Raw genomic sequence first — 18,376 nt, 5'->3', positions numbered from 1 at the left:
TGGGGATAGACAAGCAGGATGATACCAAGAATTAAGAGGGAAAGATTTATTGATATGTTTCCTGATTGTTTTCTTTTCATTGTGGCTCTCCCAGATCCTAAGCTGCTTCTATTGTTAATGGAATAATGGGTTCATAGATTAGTAGTTATAAACCTTCTACCTGAAATTTACTTGAAGCTCTTTAAATTATTCTAGAATAAAGGTAAGGAATTAAAGCTACTAGTAATTTTATTTGAGACCTACTTGATAAAGATATCTTAAAAAAGAAAAATATTAATCTTATATCTAAATCCTAAATGAAATTTATTACCAAAGTCAAGCAATAGGTTAAAAAAATAAACTGCGACCATAATGGGTTGGTTCTTAAAATGCATGAGTACTTCAATATCATGTACTATATATCATATTAATGAATCATTTCATCACACTGTGAGATACTTCATAAAAGCCAACATTGCTTTTTGAGAAAAACTTTTAATGAAATATTAACTGTATTATCTTATTTAAAATTACGGGAAAAAAAACATTATGAACAAACCAGACTCTATTATGTTTATTTTAAAAGTTCCCATTGATATCAGGAAGAAGTTAAAAATGCTGTTTGCTATCTTTATTATTTAATTTCATTGTGGAAGTGCCAGTGAAGTTTTAAAATATTTTAATGTATATTTGAAAATATTTAAAATAACTTGGAGATTACATCACTCTCTAACAGTTAGTTTCAAAATATTGGAAGTCAGAAAAAGGTATGGTTTATAATATCATAAAATAATTAATAAAATAAAGTATTAAAATTAATAATTGATTTAAATAGCATACATTAATAATTTATTCATAATAATAGTTATATAGATATGTTTTCATAGTGGCAGAAAATTTTATCCTCATTGGTGTTTTCTTCTGCTTTATAGCTATTTTAAAATACTAATGTGGTAGTTCAACTTGTTCATAGTGTTTGTGCAGTGATGAAGCATAAGTATGGGAAGGAATAGATTCACAAAACCCAAAGATGTGATGTTACGTTATGCATACATGTAATTGGAAAACGTGAAATCGAAGTTTTGCTGTATGATTTCATTACAAGTTCAAGAGTTCTCACAATCCCTCTTCTGGTTCAGTACTTTGCTAGAAAGACTCACAAAACTCAGGAAAAACATTTACTTACATTTTTCAGTTTATATAAAGTATAAAACTCAGGAACAGCCAGATAGAATGGATGCCCAGGGCAGGGTATGTGTGGGGCATGTTGAAGGGAGGGTGCCTGTGAATGAATGGGAGTTCTCAGGGCTCAGTGTTACCGCCCTTACATACTGGGAGTAATAGTTTGTTAAATATTTTAGCTGAGTTCTTCTTACACTTATGTATGTTGCCAGCATCTTGACTTCCCAAGTTCTGCCACAGGAAACCCAATGCTTACATTCCACTTCCTGGAGATGCCTATCTTTTCATGGATTTCAGTCTTTTTTGTGCCCTCAGCTCTCTGATGGGTTCAAGAAAAGCTTTGACCTCAGCTCTCTGATGGGTTCAAGAAAAGTTATGACTTTAGAGTTAATTTGGCTTTTTAAAAAATTGTTAAGTTGGGGGGACAATGATCTTTCCAGCTTTCTATATTTTAAGCATAAGCAGCACTTCAGAGCATTCAGTTTGATGTGTAAGAGTGAATTGGTTGAATCCTAATTTATGAAAATCAAGATTAGTAAGAAATGTTTAACAACATTTGAGGTTCTAACAGTACAGAGCTCATTCATTATGAGGAGTGCCTTGTGATATATAATTATTTTAGTCTGTGGCTTCAAAATCACCTCTTTGATTTACTTGTTCTTCAGTTTCTATTTGGAAGGAAATTTATTTTTTATTTTATATGATAAAATGGAGGTAAGAACAAGAAGGACACAGGAAGAGTGGGAAACTCTGCTGCAAAGTGAATACCAGGAGTTTAATTATTGTCTAGCTTTCTTGTATTCTGGTGGTTACCTCTTTCAAAACAATTTAAAATGGGTTAACTTTTAATCCTCTCCCTTTTTCTGCAGGGGTGCCTTCCAGACAGGCCAAGGACCTCTTGATGCCCAAGTAAAGCTTTTAGAATTCGCTTTGGAGCAGAATTTTGAAGTTGTTTCCGTTAGTACTATTTCTGCTGTGATAGAGTCTGTCACATTTTTAGTGCACCACTATATCACTTGCTCAGACAAAGTCATGTCTCGAAGTGGATCAGACAGCTCAGTGGGTGCTCGAGCATGCTTTGGGGGACTCTTTGCCAACCTCATTCGTCCAGGTGATGCAAAAGCAGTTTGTGGTGAAATGACAAGAGATCAACTCATGTTTGATTTGCTAAAACTGGTTAACATTTTAGTTCAGCTGCCTCTTTCGGGCAATAGGGAATACAGTGCAAGAGTGCCTGTGACCGCCAGTACGACAGACAGTGTTTCAGATGAAGAAAAAGTTTCAGGAGGCAAAGATGGTAATGGAAGCACTAGTAGCATTCAAGGACCACCTGCATTTGTCGCTGACTTAGTGTTAGCCAACCAGCAGATTATGAGCCAGATTTTGTCTGCTCTGGGCCTGTGTAATAGCAGTGCCATGGCGATGATAATCGGTACGTATTGAGAATATTAATCTTAAACCTGTTTCTAGTACTGTATCTCTTTCCTTTATCAATGTATGAATTCATTTTCTTTTTACTGTACAATACCGTGTTACTTTACTGTAAACATCTTAGCCTAACTGTTATTAGTTAAAACTTCTGTAGAGTGGCATACATCAGTTGAAAATTTTTAAGTGTGAACTTTTTAAAATTGGAAAATACTAACAAAATAACTTGTATGGAATTAAATTAAGAAAAGGAAGCAGTTTTTTAAGCTAGGCACAATAATTTGTAGTCGTATATCTCTAACATTTTAAATATGAATTAGACGTCAGATTTTGTATTAGGGGATGAGTAAATTTTATTACAGTTTCTTATAATGTAAAGTATAAATTTTTGTTCAAGTTTTAACAGTTACAATGACACATCAATGTAAAATTTATATATTGTTTCTTTACTTTTCTACTTTGAAAGCGAATATGTTATTTTAAACTAATTAAGCTTCAGTAATTTGACAAAATTCATTTCTGATGTAATTTTGCTTATTAGATTTCTTCCTTCATGTAAGGGAAGAAAAACTATTGTCTTCTTGATTAAAAGTTTTAAAGTATAGTTGCATCATAGTATCAGTTATTTTTCTCTGCTTTTCTTCTTGATACGTATAATGTGTTCCTCAGTTGTGTGATAGAATGACTTTTTTATATTGTTACCAACAACAGACATATCTTCTATAAAAAGATAACCAAAAATCATTCTCTACTGAATGTTATGTTAGGTATTTTAATTTCTAGACGTGCATATATGTATATATTCACACAACACGCAGACCCACACACAGCTGTTTTGTATGCATCCTTCAGTGGTTTGGGGGGAAAAAATGGCTTGCTTGTAATACTCTCTATTTTAATTATTATTGGTTTTTAAGGATTTGCTTTTTAAAAAAATCTATAAACTTTTTATTTAAACTAGGGGCAAGTGGATTACATCTCACTAAACATGAAAACTTTCATGGTGGGTTAGATGCCATATCAGTTGGGGATGGACTGTTTACCATACTGACAACTCTTAGTAAAAAAGCGTCTACAGTTCATATGATGCTGCAGCCAATTTTAACCTACATGGCCTGTGGATATATGGGCAGACAGGTGAGTTCAATCCAGCAACAATTGCAGTGATTTAAGTAGTAAATAGCAAGGGGAGCAGAGAATTATCTGTAAGACAGAGACAAATAGACTATTCTAGTTATATGTTGGAAAATGAACAGAATCAGCAGATGAGAACTGTAGATTAATAAAACAAGTTGAAGAGAAAAGTTTCCTTGAAATTGTCAGAGTTAACTATAGTGATGTAAGAGTAAAATGTTTTTAAATTTTAAGATTTAATTTCCACTGTCTTAGGAAGTTCTTTCCTTTTCCCTAGAAATAGTATAGTTGAATACCAATATGTTCTACATAGAAGTATATATGAAAATTTAGTATGAGTGTTTTGTTTCAAGCTAAAGTTGCATATTTAGTTTCCTTTCAGTTAAAAGGGGTTAGAGTAATTTTAAAAGAGAAATAGGTTAGAATGTTATTACTTTTTAAATTTCCTTTTTAAAAATGAAATTTTAGGAGCCAGTGTGATTATTTTACCTTCTAGTCTATTTACTATTTTTTTTTCCAAAAGCAGATTTTAAAATATAATTTCTTAAGGAATCTTTTATATGTCATTGTATAATTATCATTTTCATAAATATGTATTGAATCTGTATATATATTTCCCCATTGGAAGATGTAGAGATAAATATTTGAGAAGGCTACATTTTCAAAGGAAAGTACTGTCTAGTGGAAAAGGAAATGAGCGCACATTAAGGTAGAAAATGATAATACTAGGTAAAGAGAGGCACAGAAAGTGCTGAGTTCCGAGGAGACTGTTCACTGACCTTCTGACACAGGCAAGATTTCTTAAATATTTTGGCAGACATTTTATATTAAGTGATTTAGGTTAAGTTTACCATTTTACAATAATTAAATATAAAAGACTGTTATATTCAGTGAAACTTAATTGTCCTAATTCATAGTAAATTAATAATCACCTTTTTAAAATCACAGCATACATGTATGGTTTTTTTCTTTAGGGCTCTCTTGCTACTTGCCAGTTATCTGAACCATTACTGTGGTTCATTCTGAGAGTACTGGATACTAGTGATGCCTTGAAAGCATTCCACGATATGGGTAAGGCCAGATTTCCAAAACTGCCGTTTAAGTGTAATCGTTAAGTAGTGCAATATGTTCTTGTTTTGATAGTCTTCTGTGAAAGTTGACTTGGTGTCAAATCATCTGTGTGAAGATAATTTTAATTTAGTATTTTTTATAAATTTAGGTGGTGTTCAGCTCATTTGCAACAATATGGTTACTAGTACACGGGCTATTGTAAACACTGCAAGAAGTATGGTATCCACTATTATGAAATTTCTTGACTCTGGTCCGAATAAAGCTGTTGACAGCACTTTGAAAACAAGAATCCTAGCTTCTGAGCCTGACAATGCAGAAGGGATCCATAACTTTGCACCCCTGGGTAAGAAAACAGTTATTTCATCTTATGGGTGTGAATTTAAATAATAGTTAGTTAATTGGCTGCTTTGAAGCAAAAGTAGTTATCAAAATAAGTTGATAGTGTTATAATATCACCATTTTACTTATAAACCATCGATTTTAAAGGCACTAGTTTTCCAAACTGTCTACTGATTAGAAGGAAGTTTTTATTTGTTCTTTAGTAGGAAAATTTGTTTTTTTTTCTGAGTTTAAATAGACACAATTTGTGAAACTAGGTAGTATAGATTCTTATGTCAGTTTTCAGTATAACTGTTTGTTTTACAAAGCTTGTTCCTTCTTATTTTGAGTGCTTTTTTAAAAAATGAAGTTTAAAATTTATATAGTTATTCATTTTTTCAGTCTATATAGTATCTTTCTGTATTTTTCTTTTCATATTTGTAACTCATAAACATTGACAGTTTAGAATAAAGATTCTTATTTTCAAGTTTATTTTTTATTATCAAGTGTATTTTATTTTCAAGGCTGTATTGAACATTGCTTTTTACTTAAATCATTTGAGAATTACTGTGCATGATTTGTTGTTGCTTGTTTAGTTTTCATTTGACATGTTAGTATGTAGAAATTAGGCAGCAGTTAACAGTGAACTTGTCACCTTGCCAGTTGACTGGATGCCCTGATTATTTGTGAATACTGTCACAAATTATGCTAAATATATTAAGTGCATTCATGATATTAAATATTCATGTTTTTAGCTAATTTTTCTAGTGTAATTATTGTGATTTGAATAGTTCTTGATGCTTTATTAGGTTTCTTTTGCAAGTTTTTATTTTATTTGAAATACTTCTGTAGGTACAATCACGTCTAGCAGTCCCACTGCCCAACCAGCTGAGGTGCTTTTACAGGCCACGCCCCCCCATAGAAGAGCTCGCTCTGCTGCTTGGTCCTACATCTTTCTGCCAGAGGAGGCTTGGTGCGACCTTACCATTCACCTTCCTGCAGCAGTGCTCCTTAAAGAGATACATATCCAACCTCATCTGGCATCTCTTGCAAGTGAGTAATAATTTGTTTAAAGATCCACCATGAAAACAAACTATAACATATAGAAGCATTTAAAAAATGAGAAGTATACTCAGCAAACAGTGATAAACTTAAATAAAGTTTCCAGATTGCCTAATTTTGAACAGTTTAATATAATATTTAACATTACCACCGCATCGTTTACCGTTAAATGAATTGGCATGACTGTTTCCCTGAAATAAACAATGTGTGATGAAATTTAAGGAAATATATCCTAGGTGTATATTATTTTGCTTTTCACCTTTCCCAGAATTTATGGCACTATATATAGCATTAAGACAAAATGAATTAGTTTGTACAACTGTAGAGGGCTTTCTTAGATTTTCTAGTCCTCAATCCTAGCTCTATAAGATGAAGTTAACATAGATTCCCTTTCCATTGTAAGATAATTACTTCTGCAAAGAATTTTTTATTGTAATATGTAGAGTGTGATATTTTGAATATTACAACCTTTAAATTTTTAATGTTTTGAGTATCATCTGTTCTATGCATTTTCATTTAATACATTTTGTTGTAACTTTGCAAGGGAAATAATTGCAAAGAATGAAAAAAAAATAATTTATACATTAAAAGAAGAAGGAACTCTTTCAAGCATTCATGAAGAAATATGAAGTACTATTTTACATTTGTGATGGTTGATTTATACAGAATTGTTGAAGTTGTGACAATCATTTATCTTCAATGATTGATTCTCAATGCTATCATATGTCACTCAATAATTTAATGAAGATCTATGGGAAATTTTGTAGACTGCTGGCATATATGGAAGAATACATTTTTATACTTATTTGCAATATTAGATTATTATTATACCCTAACAGAGTTGTAGAATCCACACATACCAGATTAAAATAGATATAATGAAAAAAATGACAGAAAAAAAGTAGATTAATGCAGTGTTTTGGCAGGTCAAAAATGAATATATTACATGGCAAAATATGTCATTATAACCTCCAACAGTGTAAGACTTAGAAGATAATCTAAGATGAGGAGGAAGCTGCTTTTGTGGGAAGGAGAAAGTGGCTTTGAATTGTAGCTAGAATTTATACACAGTAATTTGGACAGGAAGGACGTTACAATGGAGGACTCTGTACATTATGACAAATCATTAGGTTACATGTTTTTTGACACAAGTGTGCTCAATACTTTTGGTTTGAGATCAGAGCACAAACTAAAGATATAGTGTATTCCTGTAGAAATAACATAGCCTTTAGAATCAGAACATGGTCTTGAACATAAAATGTGTGAGGGTTTGGATTACTTAATCTCTTTTTATCAGTTTGTATTGGTAGAGTCAAAGAGATTATATAATGTGGATAATACTTCCTTGAAAGGTTAGATTAAAATTAAAAATAATGTGACTCACCTAGTTCTCTGTGCAAACCAGGGGTATAACTGGCATATAATAAAAGTTACTTCTTGATTTTATAGTTGACATTAAAATCAAGGTTGAAAGGTTGTTTTAGTTGATAGATAAATTTATTAAGTATCATTCCATGTTTGTGAGAAAGAATTTTCCCATAGCATCTGCCAGTTAATTACTTCGTTGTGTGTGTGTGCTCAGTAGTGCCAGACTCTGGGACACTGTGGACTGTTGCCTACCAGGCTCCTCTGTTGAAATTACCCAGGCAAGAATGTTGAAACAGGTTGCCATTTCCTACTGTAAGGGATCTTGCCACCCAGGGATTGAACACATCTCCTGCACTGATAGGCAGATTCTTTACCACTGCAGCACCCAATTATTTTATTCATTTCAGTCCAGTTCAGTTCACTTAGTCGTGTTTGACTCTTTGTGACCCCATGGACTGCAGCACGCCAGGCTTCCCTGTCCATCACCAACTCCTGGAGTTTACTCAAACTCATGTCCATAAAGTCGGTGATGCCATCCAACCATCTCATCCTCTGTCATCCCCTTCTCCTCCCGCCTTCAGTCTTTCCCAGCATTGAGGTTTTTTTCCAGTGAGTCAGTTTTTCCCGTTAGGTGGGCAGAGTATTGAGGTTTCAGCTTCAGCATCAGTCCTTCCAATGAATATTCAGGGCTGATTTCCTTTAGGATGGGCTGGTTGGATCTCCTTGCAGTCCAAGGAACTCTCAAGAATCTTCTCCAACACCACAGTTCAAAAGCATCAATTCTTTGGCGCTCAGCTTTCTTTATAGTCCAACTCTCACATCCATACATGACTACTGGAAAAACCATAGCTTTGGTTTTTCGGACGGACCTTTGCTTGCAAAGTAATGTCTCTGCTTTTGAATATGCTATCTAGGTTGGTCATAACTTTTCTTCCAAGGAGTAAGCGTCTTTTAATTTCATGGCTCCAGTCACCATCTGCAGTGATTTTGGAGCCCAAGAAAATAATGTCTGACACTGTTTCCATGCTTTCCCCATCTATGTGCCATGAAGTGATGGGACCATATCTTCGTTTTCTGAATATTGATCTTAAGGCCAACTTTTTCACTCTCCTCTTTCACTTTCATCAAGAGGCTCTTTAATTCTTCACTTTCTGCCATAAGTTGGTGTCATCTACATATCTGAGATTATTGATATTTCTCCCGGTAATCTTGATTCCAGCTTGTGCTTCATCCAGCCTGGCATTTCTCATGATGTACTCTTCATAGAAGTTAAGTAAGCAGGTGACAATATACAACCTTGACGTACTCCTTTTCCGACGTGGAACCAGTCTGTTGTTCCGTGTCCAGTTCTAACTGTTGCTTCTTGAGCTACATACAGATTTCTCAGGAGGCAGGTCAGGTGGTCTGCTATTCCCAGCTCTTTAAGAGTTTTCCACAGTTTATTGTAATCCACACAGTGAAAGGCTTTGGTGTAGTCAGTAAAGCTCTTGCTTTTTCGATTACTTCATTTGGCCTCCTTAAATTTCAGCAGGAATTTATTTTAAATATTCTGAATGTTTAAATTTTGAAAGGCAAAAAAGGATCAGAGGTGAAAACAATTTCTAAACTCAAATGTGTTTGAAATCATAGCAATATGATAGTAGTGAAATAATGAGCTTGTGAAAAGGTACTTTTAAAGTCATGTTCCTCCTAAATTATATACAGCTATAAACCATAGCATACTAATCAAATGCCCCATTTTGCTGGTGATAATTCTGAGAGTAGAAATAATAGAGTAATTGCCTGTTTTTGTTTTCTTCAAGAAAATGAAGTGTATGTGGAATGCATGTCTTCAGTTACTCTGTTTTTAGGTTAATGTTAGAATTTTTTATGTACAGTTTTTATTATACTATAAATTTCATATAATAGCTCCAAAATCAATTATAATGAAAGTTAGCGACAAAGTATGACTTAGCATATACGTATTCTTCTTATGAATTCATAATGAGTATAACTGAAAGCTGCCATTTTACTGTGAAGTGAAGTCGCTCAATCGTGTCTGACTCTTTGCGACCCCATGGACTGTTGTCTACCAGGCTCCTCTTGTCCATGGGATTTTCCAGGCAATAGTCCTGGAGTGGATTGCCATTTCCTTCTCCAGGGGATCTTCCCAACCCAGGGATCGAACCTGGGTCTCCCACATTGTAAACAGATGCCTTACCGTCTGAGCCACCAGGGAAGCCATTTTACTGTTGTTGCCATTAAAATATGAACTCGAGTTTACTTTTCTTTTAGTAATTGTCCAATGCTCTCTTCCTGTAGCCTGCCCCTCCTCGGTGTCTGTAGAAGTAAGTGCAGACGGAGTCAACATGCTACCGTTGTCCACTCCTGTCGTCACAAGTGGTCTCACCTACATAAAAATCCAGCTTGTGAAAGCTGAGGTAGCTTCGGCTGTCTGCCTGAGACTCCATCGTCCACGAGATGCCAGCACCCTAGGCCTTTCTCAGATCAAACTACTGGGCCTCACTGCTTTTGGTACCACTTCTTCAGCAACAGTTAATAATCCCTTTCTTCCATCTGAAGATCAGGTATCCAAAACAAGGTATGTAGTTCCTCTTTCTTAAGAAAAGCTTTTCTGTGCTTTTCATGAAATTTATTCTCTGGTTTCTTTGGTTTTTTTTTTAGAGTTTAGAAAATTCTTTGTTCTATAGGTTTCTAAATAATGTCATAATTTTTTAAGTGTGAAAAAGAATAAATGCATAGAAACAGAACTTTGAGGCTGGTTAAAATTGAGATTCATGTGTGTTTAATTCTTGAGATGATCTGTGATGTGCTTTATGTGGGTGTGAGTTCCACTTCTTTGGACTGTAGTCTTATTTAAGCATTTCCAAATGCCTATCCCCAAGAGTACATCTGAATCAAACAAGCTGACCACACAGATAAGCATCTGGTCTGTTACATAGTAATTCTTAAGAATATTGGCCAGTCAGTATGGGTTAATATGGCCAGTCAGTAAAGGCTTTGATTTGAACCATACAGATTGATACAAACTGACCAAACAAAGAAGGACCTGAATGTGTCCTTTAATTTGCATTCTTCTGATAAATTTGGATGGTTGAAAATTTTTTAGATTGGTTTTATTGTACATTTTACCTGAGGAAAAAAATTGGAATTTCTTTTTTATTTTCAAGCTGCTAGGTCTTTTCAGTTTTGCGATTCTGTGATTCTGTGCAGCTTATATTTATGCATATATGTATATACAAAACTATTTCCTGACTAAATAGAAAGTTCATAATTCCTAAATGCGACTTGTACTTAAGTATTTTTATTTTGTATGTTATAGGGGAAACTTACTGTGTGTTTACTGTGTGTTTTTATCTCTTATTGATGTTATAGTATTCTATAATATTCTTTTTTTAACATAGATTGTTGCTACCTACTTATGAAATACAACATGCTCTTTGTTTTTTCTGCTTTATAAGGCACAAATATTTTTTTACCACATATCTCCTCCTCTTTTTTTTTTTTAAGATTTGTTGCATGTAGTCCATTACAGAGTATTGAGGAGCGTCCCCTGTGCTATATAGCAGGTTCTCAGTAGTTATCTATTTCATATATAGTAGTGTGTGTATGTCAACCCCAGTCTTCAGTTTATCCCTGGTAACTATAAGTTTGTTTTCTATGTCCATGCCTCTGTTTCAGTTTTGTAAGTAAGTTCCTTTGTATGCCCCCTCTTTTTAAAAAATAATCCACATATAAGTGATACCATGTCATTTTTGTCTTTCTGTGTATGACTTTATTCAGTAAGACAATCTGTCTATGACAGTCTATCCACAGCTTACTGATCTTGGAGATGTTTTGTTTGAAAGCTTTTACTTCAGAAGTATGAAGTTATTTAAGCTACTTAAATTAACCCATATAGGCTGTTTTGTGTTTTGTATTTCAGTATTGGATGGTTACGGTTATTACATCATTGCCTTACTCACATAAGTGATCTGGAAGGAATGATGGCAAGCGCAGCTGCACCTACTGCTAATTTGCTACAGACTTGTGCTGCCTTACTGATGTCTCCGTACTGTGGAATGCATTCACCCAACATTGAGGTTGTGCTCGTAAAGATAGGACTTCAGTCCACTCGAATTGGCCTAAAGCTTATAGACATTCTTCTGAGAAATTGTGCAGCATCAGGCAGTGATCCTACAGGTGACAGTTAATTTTGATGTTTGAATTTTTACATATCTGCAGAGAAATAATATTTAAACTATGATGTTTGTGATTAATTCCGTTTCCAAAATTAAATTCAGTATGGCTTCATTATTTTTGGAGTTTGATTTGTGTTGTCGTTGAATTTTATAGAAGTTATGTTTAATGAATAATTTAAGATTAAACTGAGCGAATCTTTTCATCTCATTTGCTTATTTAGCAAATTTTTCCTTTTGATTGTCTTTTTACAAGATTTGAATAGCCCTTTACTCTTTGGAAGATTGAATGGACTCTCTTCTGACTCTACGATAGATATTCTTTACCAGCTTGGAACAACTCAGGATCCTGGAACAAAAGACAGGTATGTGGTGATCTCATTTTTCACATGAGAACATATGTGCACATAATCTCACGTAGTGGATGTTATTAATAATGCTTTTCTTAAAGATCTTTTTATAAAACTTAAGCTTAGGTATTACTAAACTTACAGAAATAAAGGAATATTATGTCTATACTGGATACCTGGACTATCTTGATAATAGTAATGTTTTCACTGATTATATTATCCATTGACATATTTTCATTAGATTCTTTCCCTTCTTTCTCCTGTTTCCTACCATAAAGTGCAACACTGTCATCCAAGTAAATAATACTGACTGTTTCACCTAAATGTTTACTGATCTTTCAGTATAGGTAATTTTAGGTAAGTTTTGCTAATGTAGTTCTTCCTTGATGTCTTCTACCTCCAAATTCATAAGGACTCCAAGTATCTTTGAAACATGTTTTTGTTTGTATAAGTAATATGAATTATCTTCATGCTAGAGACTGTTTCCTGAGTTAATATCCTTTTAAGTATGTTGAATATTTTATATTCAATTAAGATTCTTTATTTTTATTAATTTGTATTTAAAGTGAAATCATTTGGTATGTTGTTAAACAGCTTACTTTATGAATTATTAACAGATTATTAATTTTTTGGTGGGTTCTTCACTCATTTTACAGCTGTTCACTGAGTAGTTGGTATACATCTGGCATTGTGCTAATACTAGAGACATAAAGTTTATTCAGTCCAACTTGGGCCCTCAGGACTGGGGAGACAGAACAGTGTCCCTAATAAGGGGAGATTTATGTAGTTCAGACTGAAGGGTATGAATTAGAGTGCCTGGCAGTGAAGTCATCTCGGAAAAATTGTTGCTTAATCCTTGATAATGTAATAGCTTTCATTAATTTTAGACTCATTGCATTCATGTACTCTGGGTTTAAAATGTTTAAAGAATATATTTAACAAAGTAAAATTAGTTTGTCAGATAACTTCTAAATATTGAATAGGCTGATTTCCTTTCCATTAAACTTTTGCTTTATATAAACTATATGATAACTATAATGTATTTAAAAATATGTTGGAATATGTTTTGACAAAGTGAATAGTAATTTATGTCAGAGTTGAATCATAATGATTATAGGGTTAAAAATATGTGCTAAATATTTTTCTAGAATAGGTTTCCTGCAGTCTTGTGGTTCAGAGAAGGCGATGGCACCCCACTCCAGTACTCTTGCCTGGAAAATCCCATGGACGGAGGAGCCTGGAGGGCTGCAGTCCATGGGGTTGCAAAGAGTCGGAGACGACTGAGCGACCTCACTTTCACTTTTCACTTTCATGAATTGGAGAAGGAAATGGCAACCCACTCCAGTGTTCTTGCCTGGAGAATCCCAGGGACGGGGGAGCCTGGTGGGCTGCCGTCTATAGGATCACACAGAGTCAGACACGACTAAAGCGACTTAGCAGCAGCAGCAGTCTTGTGGTTTTTTTATTTTTAAGTTTTTTTAATCATAAGAAGAAATTGAGCTTAAAATTACTTTCTTAGCATAATGCAAATATAGCTATTTCAGAATATTTTAGAATTGATGTTAATGACAAGATTTTGGCTGCTGGTTTTTTAGGAAATGTTACTTTTCCCTAATTGCCTCATCTCTCTTCTTTTCCAATGACTTTTCCTTATTTCTTATCATATGCAATTTAAAGCTTTTGATTCTTCAGGGTAGAGAGAGGGATTAAGTGGTATTATACACCTTCCCTGGTGGCTCAGATGGTAAAGTGTCTGCCTGCAATGCAGGAGACCTGGGTTCGATCCCTGGGTTGGGAAGATCTCCTAGAGAAGGAAATGGCAACCCACTCTAGTACTCTTGCCTGGAGAATCCCATGGGCAGACGAGCCTGGTAGGCTACAGTCCATGGGGTCGCAAAGAGTCGGACACGACTGAGCGACTTCACTTTCACTTTCATACACCTTCCACCTCCCATTTCTTTTAACGTTAAGCAAAGAATCTTGTGCTCTAAACTAGACATTTAAAAGTAAACAAAACAAAGATAAACAGTGTTTTAAGAACTTGACAATAAATTAAGTTAAAATTACAAAGTTAAAAATACAAAATTAAAAGCATTATTGGTTTAAAAAGTCTTTTGCTTTCATTTTGTGGACCCCGGCTCTAGGCATTGGAGTGTAGCAGGGTGGCACTTGAAAACGTATGTGTCTTGAGGCTGTTGGGTTGTCAGAGTGCAGGAGGGCGGGTAGCTGCTATTAGTATTTAATACTTGGAGACCAGAGATGTGAAACATGATATATTGCATGAGATTCTGCACAATGAAGAGCTGACCCCCAATCACTGCTCTATAGCATATGGATTTATTACAAAAAGAGTAAAAATTTAGAGGATAAAATTAATTTTTTAAAACTGTATATTGTGTATGTTCTGCCGTAAATGAGGTAAGAATCAGTCTAATATTTATATGATGATTAGATGAGTTATTGCAGATATTTTCATCACTTAAATAGGTATTATTGGAAATTTAAAATTACTTTGACATTACTGATTGCATAATTCCTTTTCCCTCCTATTTTAAATTAAAATTACTGAGAATAATCATATATTATTTTCATATATACATTGCTTACATTCAGTGGTGGTGGAATTTATCTGTATTAAATGTCATCTGCAGTATAATTGATTATTTGAATTCATCTTCTTTTTTTAAGAATTCAGGCCTTGTTAAAATGGGTCAGTGATTCTGCAAGAGTGGCTGCTATGAAAAGAAGTGGCAGGATGAGTTACATGTGTCCTAACTCTTCATCGATAGAGTATGGTCTTTTGATGCCATCTCCTTCTCATTTGCACTGTGTAGCAGCAATTTTGTGGCACAGTTATGAACTGCTGGTAGAATATGATTTACCAGCACTGCTAGACCGAGAACTCTTTGAGTAAGTATGGTTTACGAAATTCTTTTTCTCCCCAGTATTAGATCACTTTAGGTTTTTACTTGATACAGCAGCATTTTTATATGCTTAGTTGTATAAAAATAATGAAAGTACTAGATAAGTATAAGTGATGTTTTGAAATGAGATGCTATTCGTTTAATCTTCATGTTTTAAGAAGCTGTACAAGTGTAATTGCTGCTTTTCCCACCTAAATTTGGAATGTTTAATGTATTCTGCAGTTCACATTGTTTATTCTCTTTTGTAAATTTACTCACCAGATTGTTTTTTCTTTAATATACAGCTTTGGAGGGAGAGCGTTACTAGAAATTTTAAAAGACTACTTTAGACAGTTCTTACAGTTGTTTGTTTCTCATTCTTTCTAGACAGCTATGATTGTTCTTTTGACTAGAAGTTTCCACTTAACCCACATTTCTTCACCATATGCAGTTAAGGCTTTATTGAGCTGACTGCCTAATAACTCTTAAGTCTATGGCAAAATATAATATTTATTTCTGAAGAGTTCTATACTCATAAAAGGTTGGCCTTTTGTTCTCTAGTCTGTCATTTTTGCTTCTTTTAGTTGGCATAGTCATGACTTATTAGTGAAGCTCACTAATAGTTTTCATTTTGCAGATATGAATTAAAACCGTTAATCATGGCAAATTCAATCTAAACACTTCTTTGCTCTAACTTTTTCATTATTTTTTGTATGTCATTTTTTTAGGTCACACAGAGAATGGTAGAACCATTTTGATAGAGATCTCAGTTTTCTGTGCTCATCTTGCAAGTCTTACTTCAGCCTAATGAAGTACTTAATGATGTTTATCAGAACCAGTCTTATTGAGACATTATAGTGTTGTAATACTGAATGTTAGACTATGTACTTTTCATCAGAGTGATTTCTAGTAGAAATAATGGACGGTGAGGTCTTTCTAAAAATTCTTTTTTAACATGATATCTTTTATTCCCTAGGTTGCTTTTCAGTTGGTCCATGTCTCTTCCCTGCAATATGGTTTTGAAGAAAGCTGTGGACAGTCTGCTCTGCTCGATGTGTCACATACACCCAAGTTACTTTTCTTTGCTCATGGGCTGGATGGGCATTACCCCTCCCCCAGTGCAGTGTCACCATGGACTGTCCCTGACAGATGATAGCAAAAAGCAAGATCTCAGTTCTTCTTTAACAGACGACTCTAAAAATGCACAAGCACCTCTCGCCCTAACTGAATCACATTTGGCAACCCTTGCTTCCTCTTCTCAATCTCCAGAAGCTATCAAACAATTACTGGACTCGGGTTTGCCTTCTCTTCTTGTGAGGAGTCTGGCTAGTTTTTGTTTTAACCACATTTCTTACTCTGAAAGCATTGTTCAATCAGTAGACACTTCCCAGGACAAACTGCGACGGCACCACGTTCCACAACAGTGTAATAAGATGCCTATCACAGCAGACCTGGTTGCTCCTATTCTTAGGTTTTTGACAGAAGTTGGCAATAGCCATATTATGAAAGACTGGCTTGGTGGGTCTGAAGTCAATCCACTATGGACAGCACTTCTGTTTTTATTGTGTCACTCCGGATCCACCTCTGGAGGACACAGCCTAAGTGCACAACAGGCCAGTGCAAGATCAGCTTCTCTTTCCTCAGCTGCTACAACAGGATTGACTACTCAGCAGAGGACAGCGATTGAGAATGCGACTGTTGCATTCTTTCTGCAGTGCATTTCATGTCACCCTAATAATCAAAAGCTGATGGCCCAGGTAAGAGTAGAAAAACTGACTTCCGTTCCAGGTGTCTTGTTATTTTAATGTGCTGTCACATAACACTCTTGAAATTAGTTCAGAAAGTGGCATGTATTAGGGCCAGGTGATGAAGTTTCTGGTTGGGTGCATTTAAAGAGTTGAATTTAAACCACAATTTATATTAAGTACTGATACCTCTTCCCTCCTCTTTTCACTTGTTAACATAAGTCAGTTATTCTTTGTGATGAATGATGGGCAAACTCTTCAAGATTCTTGCTAAAGGTCAAACATTCCTCTTTTTAAAAAATCTACCCCCAATACAATGCTTCAGCTCTTGGAACAAGATTGACCACTTAAAAGGTGGCCGTTGAAGGCCTTATCTGCATCAAGGCATTACATTTTGTAGTAACTGGATTGTTAAAAGCTGTTGATTTGCTTCTGATGAAGCAGACATTCGAGTAGGTTTCAGATAGGAGACTCTTGATAAATCACATTCAAAGTATGAAAGATTATTGTATTGAGTCTGGGGGCCAAGAATCTTGAAAGCTGGAATTATCTCTAAAATAATTGTAGTTCCTTTTTTCCAGATTTTGCTTGTTCCAGCTGTTGTGAACTTCAACAAGTTTTAAACTATAAAATGGAAATAGTAATGCCTGCCTCTCAAAAGATTTTTTTTTTAGAGGATTATAATGTAAACAAGCCTGCTACGCTATGTATACTAGCATAGAGCTTGTTTGAGACATGGTTCAGTTCAGTTCAGTTGCTCAGTTGTGTCCAACCCTTTGAAACATGGTAGACACCAATAAATAGGAGCGAGCATGTACTCCCTTATTTGATAGTGCTTATTCAGGTTAAACTATTAATATCTAAAGGGATGAGCTATTATAATTTTTAAAAATTACTGAATGACTTAACTTTTAGAAGAGGAAGATACTTTATTGCCTCAGCTATATTATTGGGAAACTATCTACTTAATGTGCCTAATTTGAAAGAAATGCTTAAATTACCAGTTTAAGTCCTTAAGTATGAGTATTTGAAAATTTGGTTTCTGCCTGTGGGTAGAGTGAAACTTTCTGTTCCATTGTCTTCTGTCCTAGTTTCCTCTCTTAGATTCTTGTTAAGGCTTTATTTTATATTTTTAATATATTTTTTCAGAATTTTTATTGTATAATAACCACATTCAGATATTGATTGAAGTTAAAATTAAGTTGGTTATGCCAGGTATTTTTTGAAAACCCTGTGCTAGTAACTTTTCTTATCCATAGAAATTTCTGATTCGCTTTTAACTTCATGTCTACTTCTTATTCATTTAAGATGGAATAATGTATTCTTTAATTGCTGATGTGATGAATTGAAACATTAATCCACATTTAAAATTTCCTCTTTATTCTTTAAAGTAAAAAGCTGGAAGTGCCACATTTAACTTTTTAAATCTCTCACTTTGTCAGGTTCTCTGTGAACTGTTTCAGACATCTCCTCAAAGAGGGAACCTTCCAACATCAGGCAATATTTCAGGGTTTGTACGTAGATTATTTTTGCAGTTGATGCTGGAGGATGAGAAAGTGACAATGTTTCTTCAGTCTCCCTGTCCAGTGAGTATTTTAACAATTAAATTAAATCTTAATGATGAACTATGTGTAAAGATATTTTATGTTTTCATATCA

General features: G+C 34.4%; 1 protein-coding gene across 13 annotated transcripts in view; it reads left to right on the top strand.

Moving 5' to 3' along the window:
• The window catches only part of BIRC6 (baculoviral IAP repeat containing 6), a 209,152-nt gene that overhangs the window by 112,519 nt on the left and 78,257 nt on the right, over positions 1–18,376 (top strand). For all 13 annotated transcript variants that reach the window (XR_011255747.1, XM_069583614.1, XM_069583613.1 and 10 more), the window contains 11 exons: positions 2,031–2,593; positions 3,551–3,726; positions 4,698–4,794; positions 4,943–5,137; positions 5,965–6,165; positions 9,844–10,123; positions 11,468–11,724; positions 11,977–12,085; positions 14,759–14,980; positions 15,950–16,730; positions 18,161–18,304. Coding sequence is in view for 12 of the 13 variants with exons in the window: in XM_069583614.1 (XP_069439715.1) it covers positions 2,031–2,593; positions 3,551–3,726; positions 4,698–4,794; positions 4,943–5,137; positions 5,965–6,165; positions 9,844–10,123; positions 11,468–11,724; positions 11,977–12,085; positions 14,759–14,980; positions 15,950–16,730; positions 18,161–18,304 (3,025 nt within the window). In the remaining variant the exon portion in view is untranslated. The remainder of the gene's footprint in view (positions 1–2,030; positions 2,594–3,550; positions 3,727–4,697; positions 4,795–4,942; positions 5,138–5,964; positions 6,166–9,843; positions 10,124–11,467; positions 11,725–11,976; positions 12,086–14,758; positions 14,981–15,949; positions 16,731–18,160; positions 18,305–18,376) is intronic.

Source organism: Ovis canadensis, chromosome 3 (genome assembly GCF_042477335.2).
Source record: "Ovis canadensis isolate MfBH-ARS-UI-01 breed Bighorn chromosome 3, ARS-UI_OviCan_v2, whole genome shotgun sequence".
Taxonomy (NCBI): domain Eukaryota; kingdom Metazoa; phylum Chordata; class Mammalia; order Artiodactyla; family Bovidae; genus Ovis; species Ovis canadensis.
The sequence above is the reverse complement of the archived record's forward strand: the minus strand, read 5'-3'. Positions and strand labels throughout refer to the sequence as shown.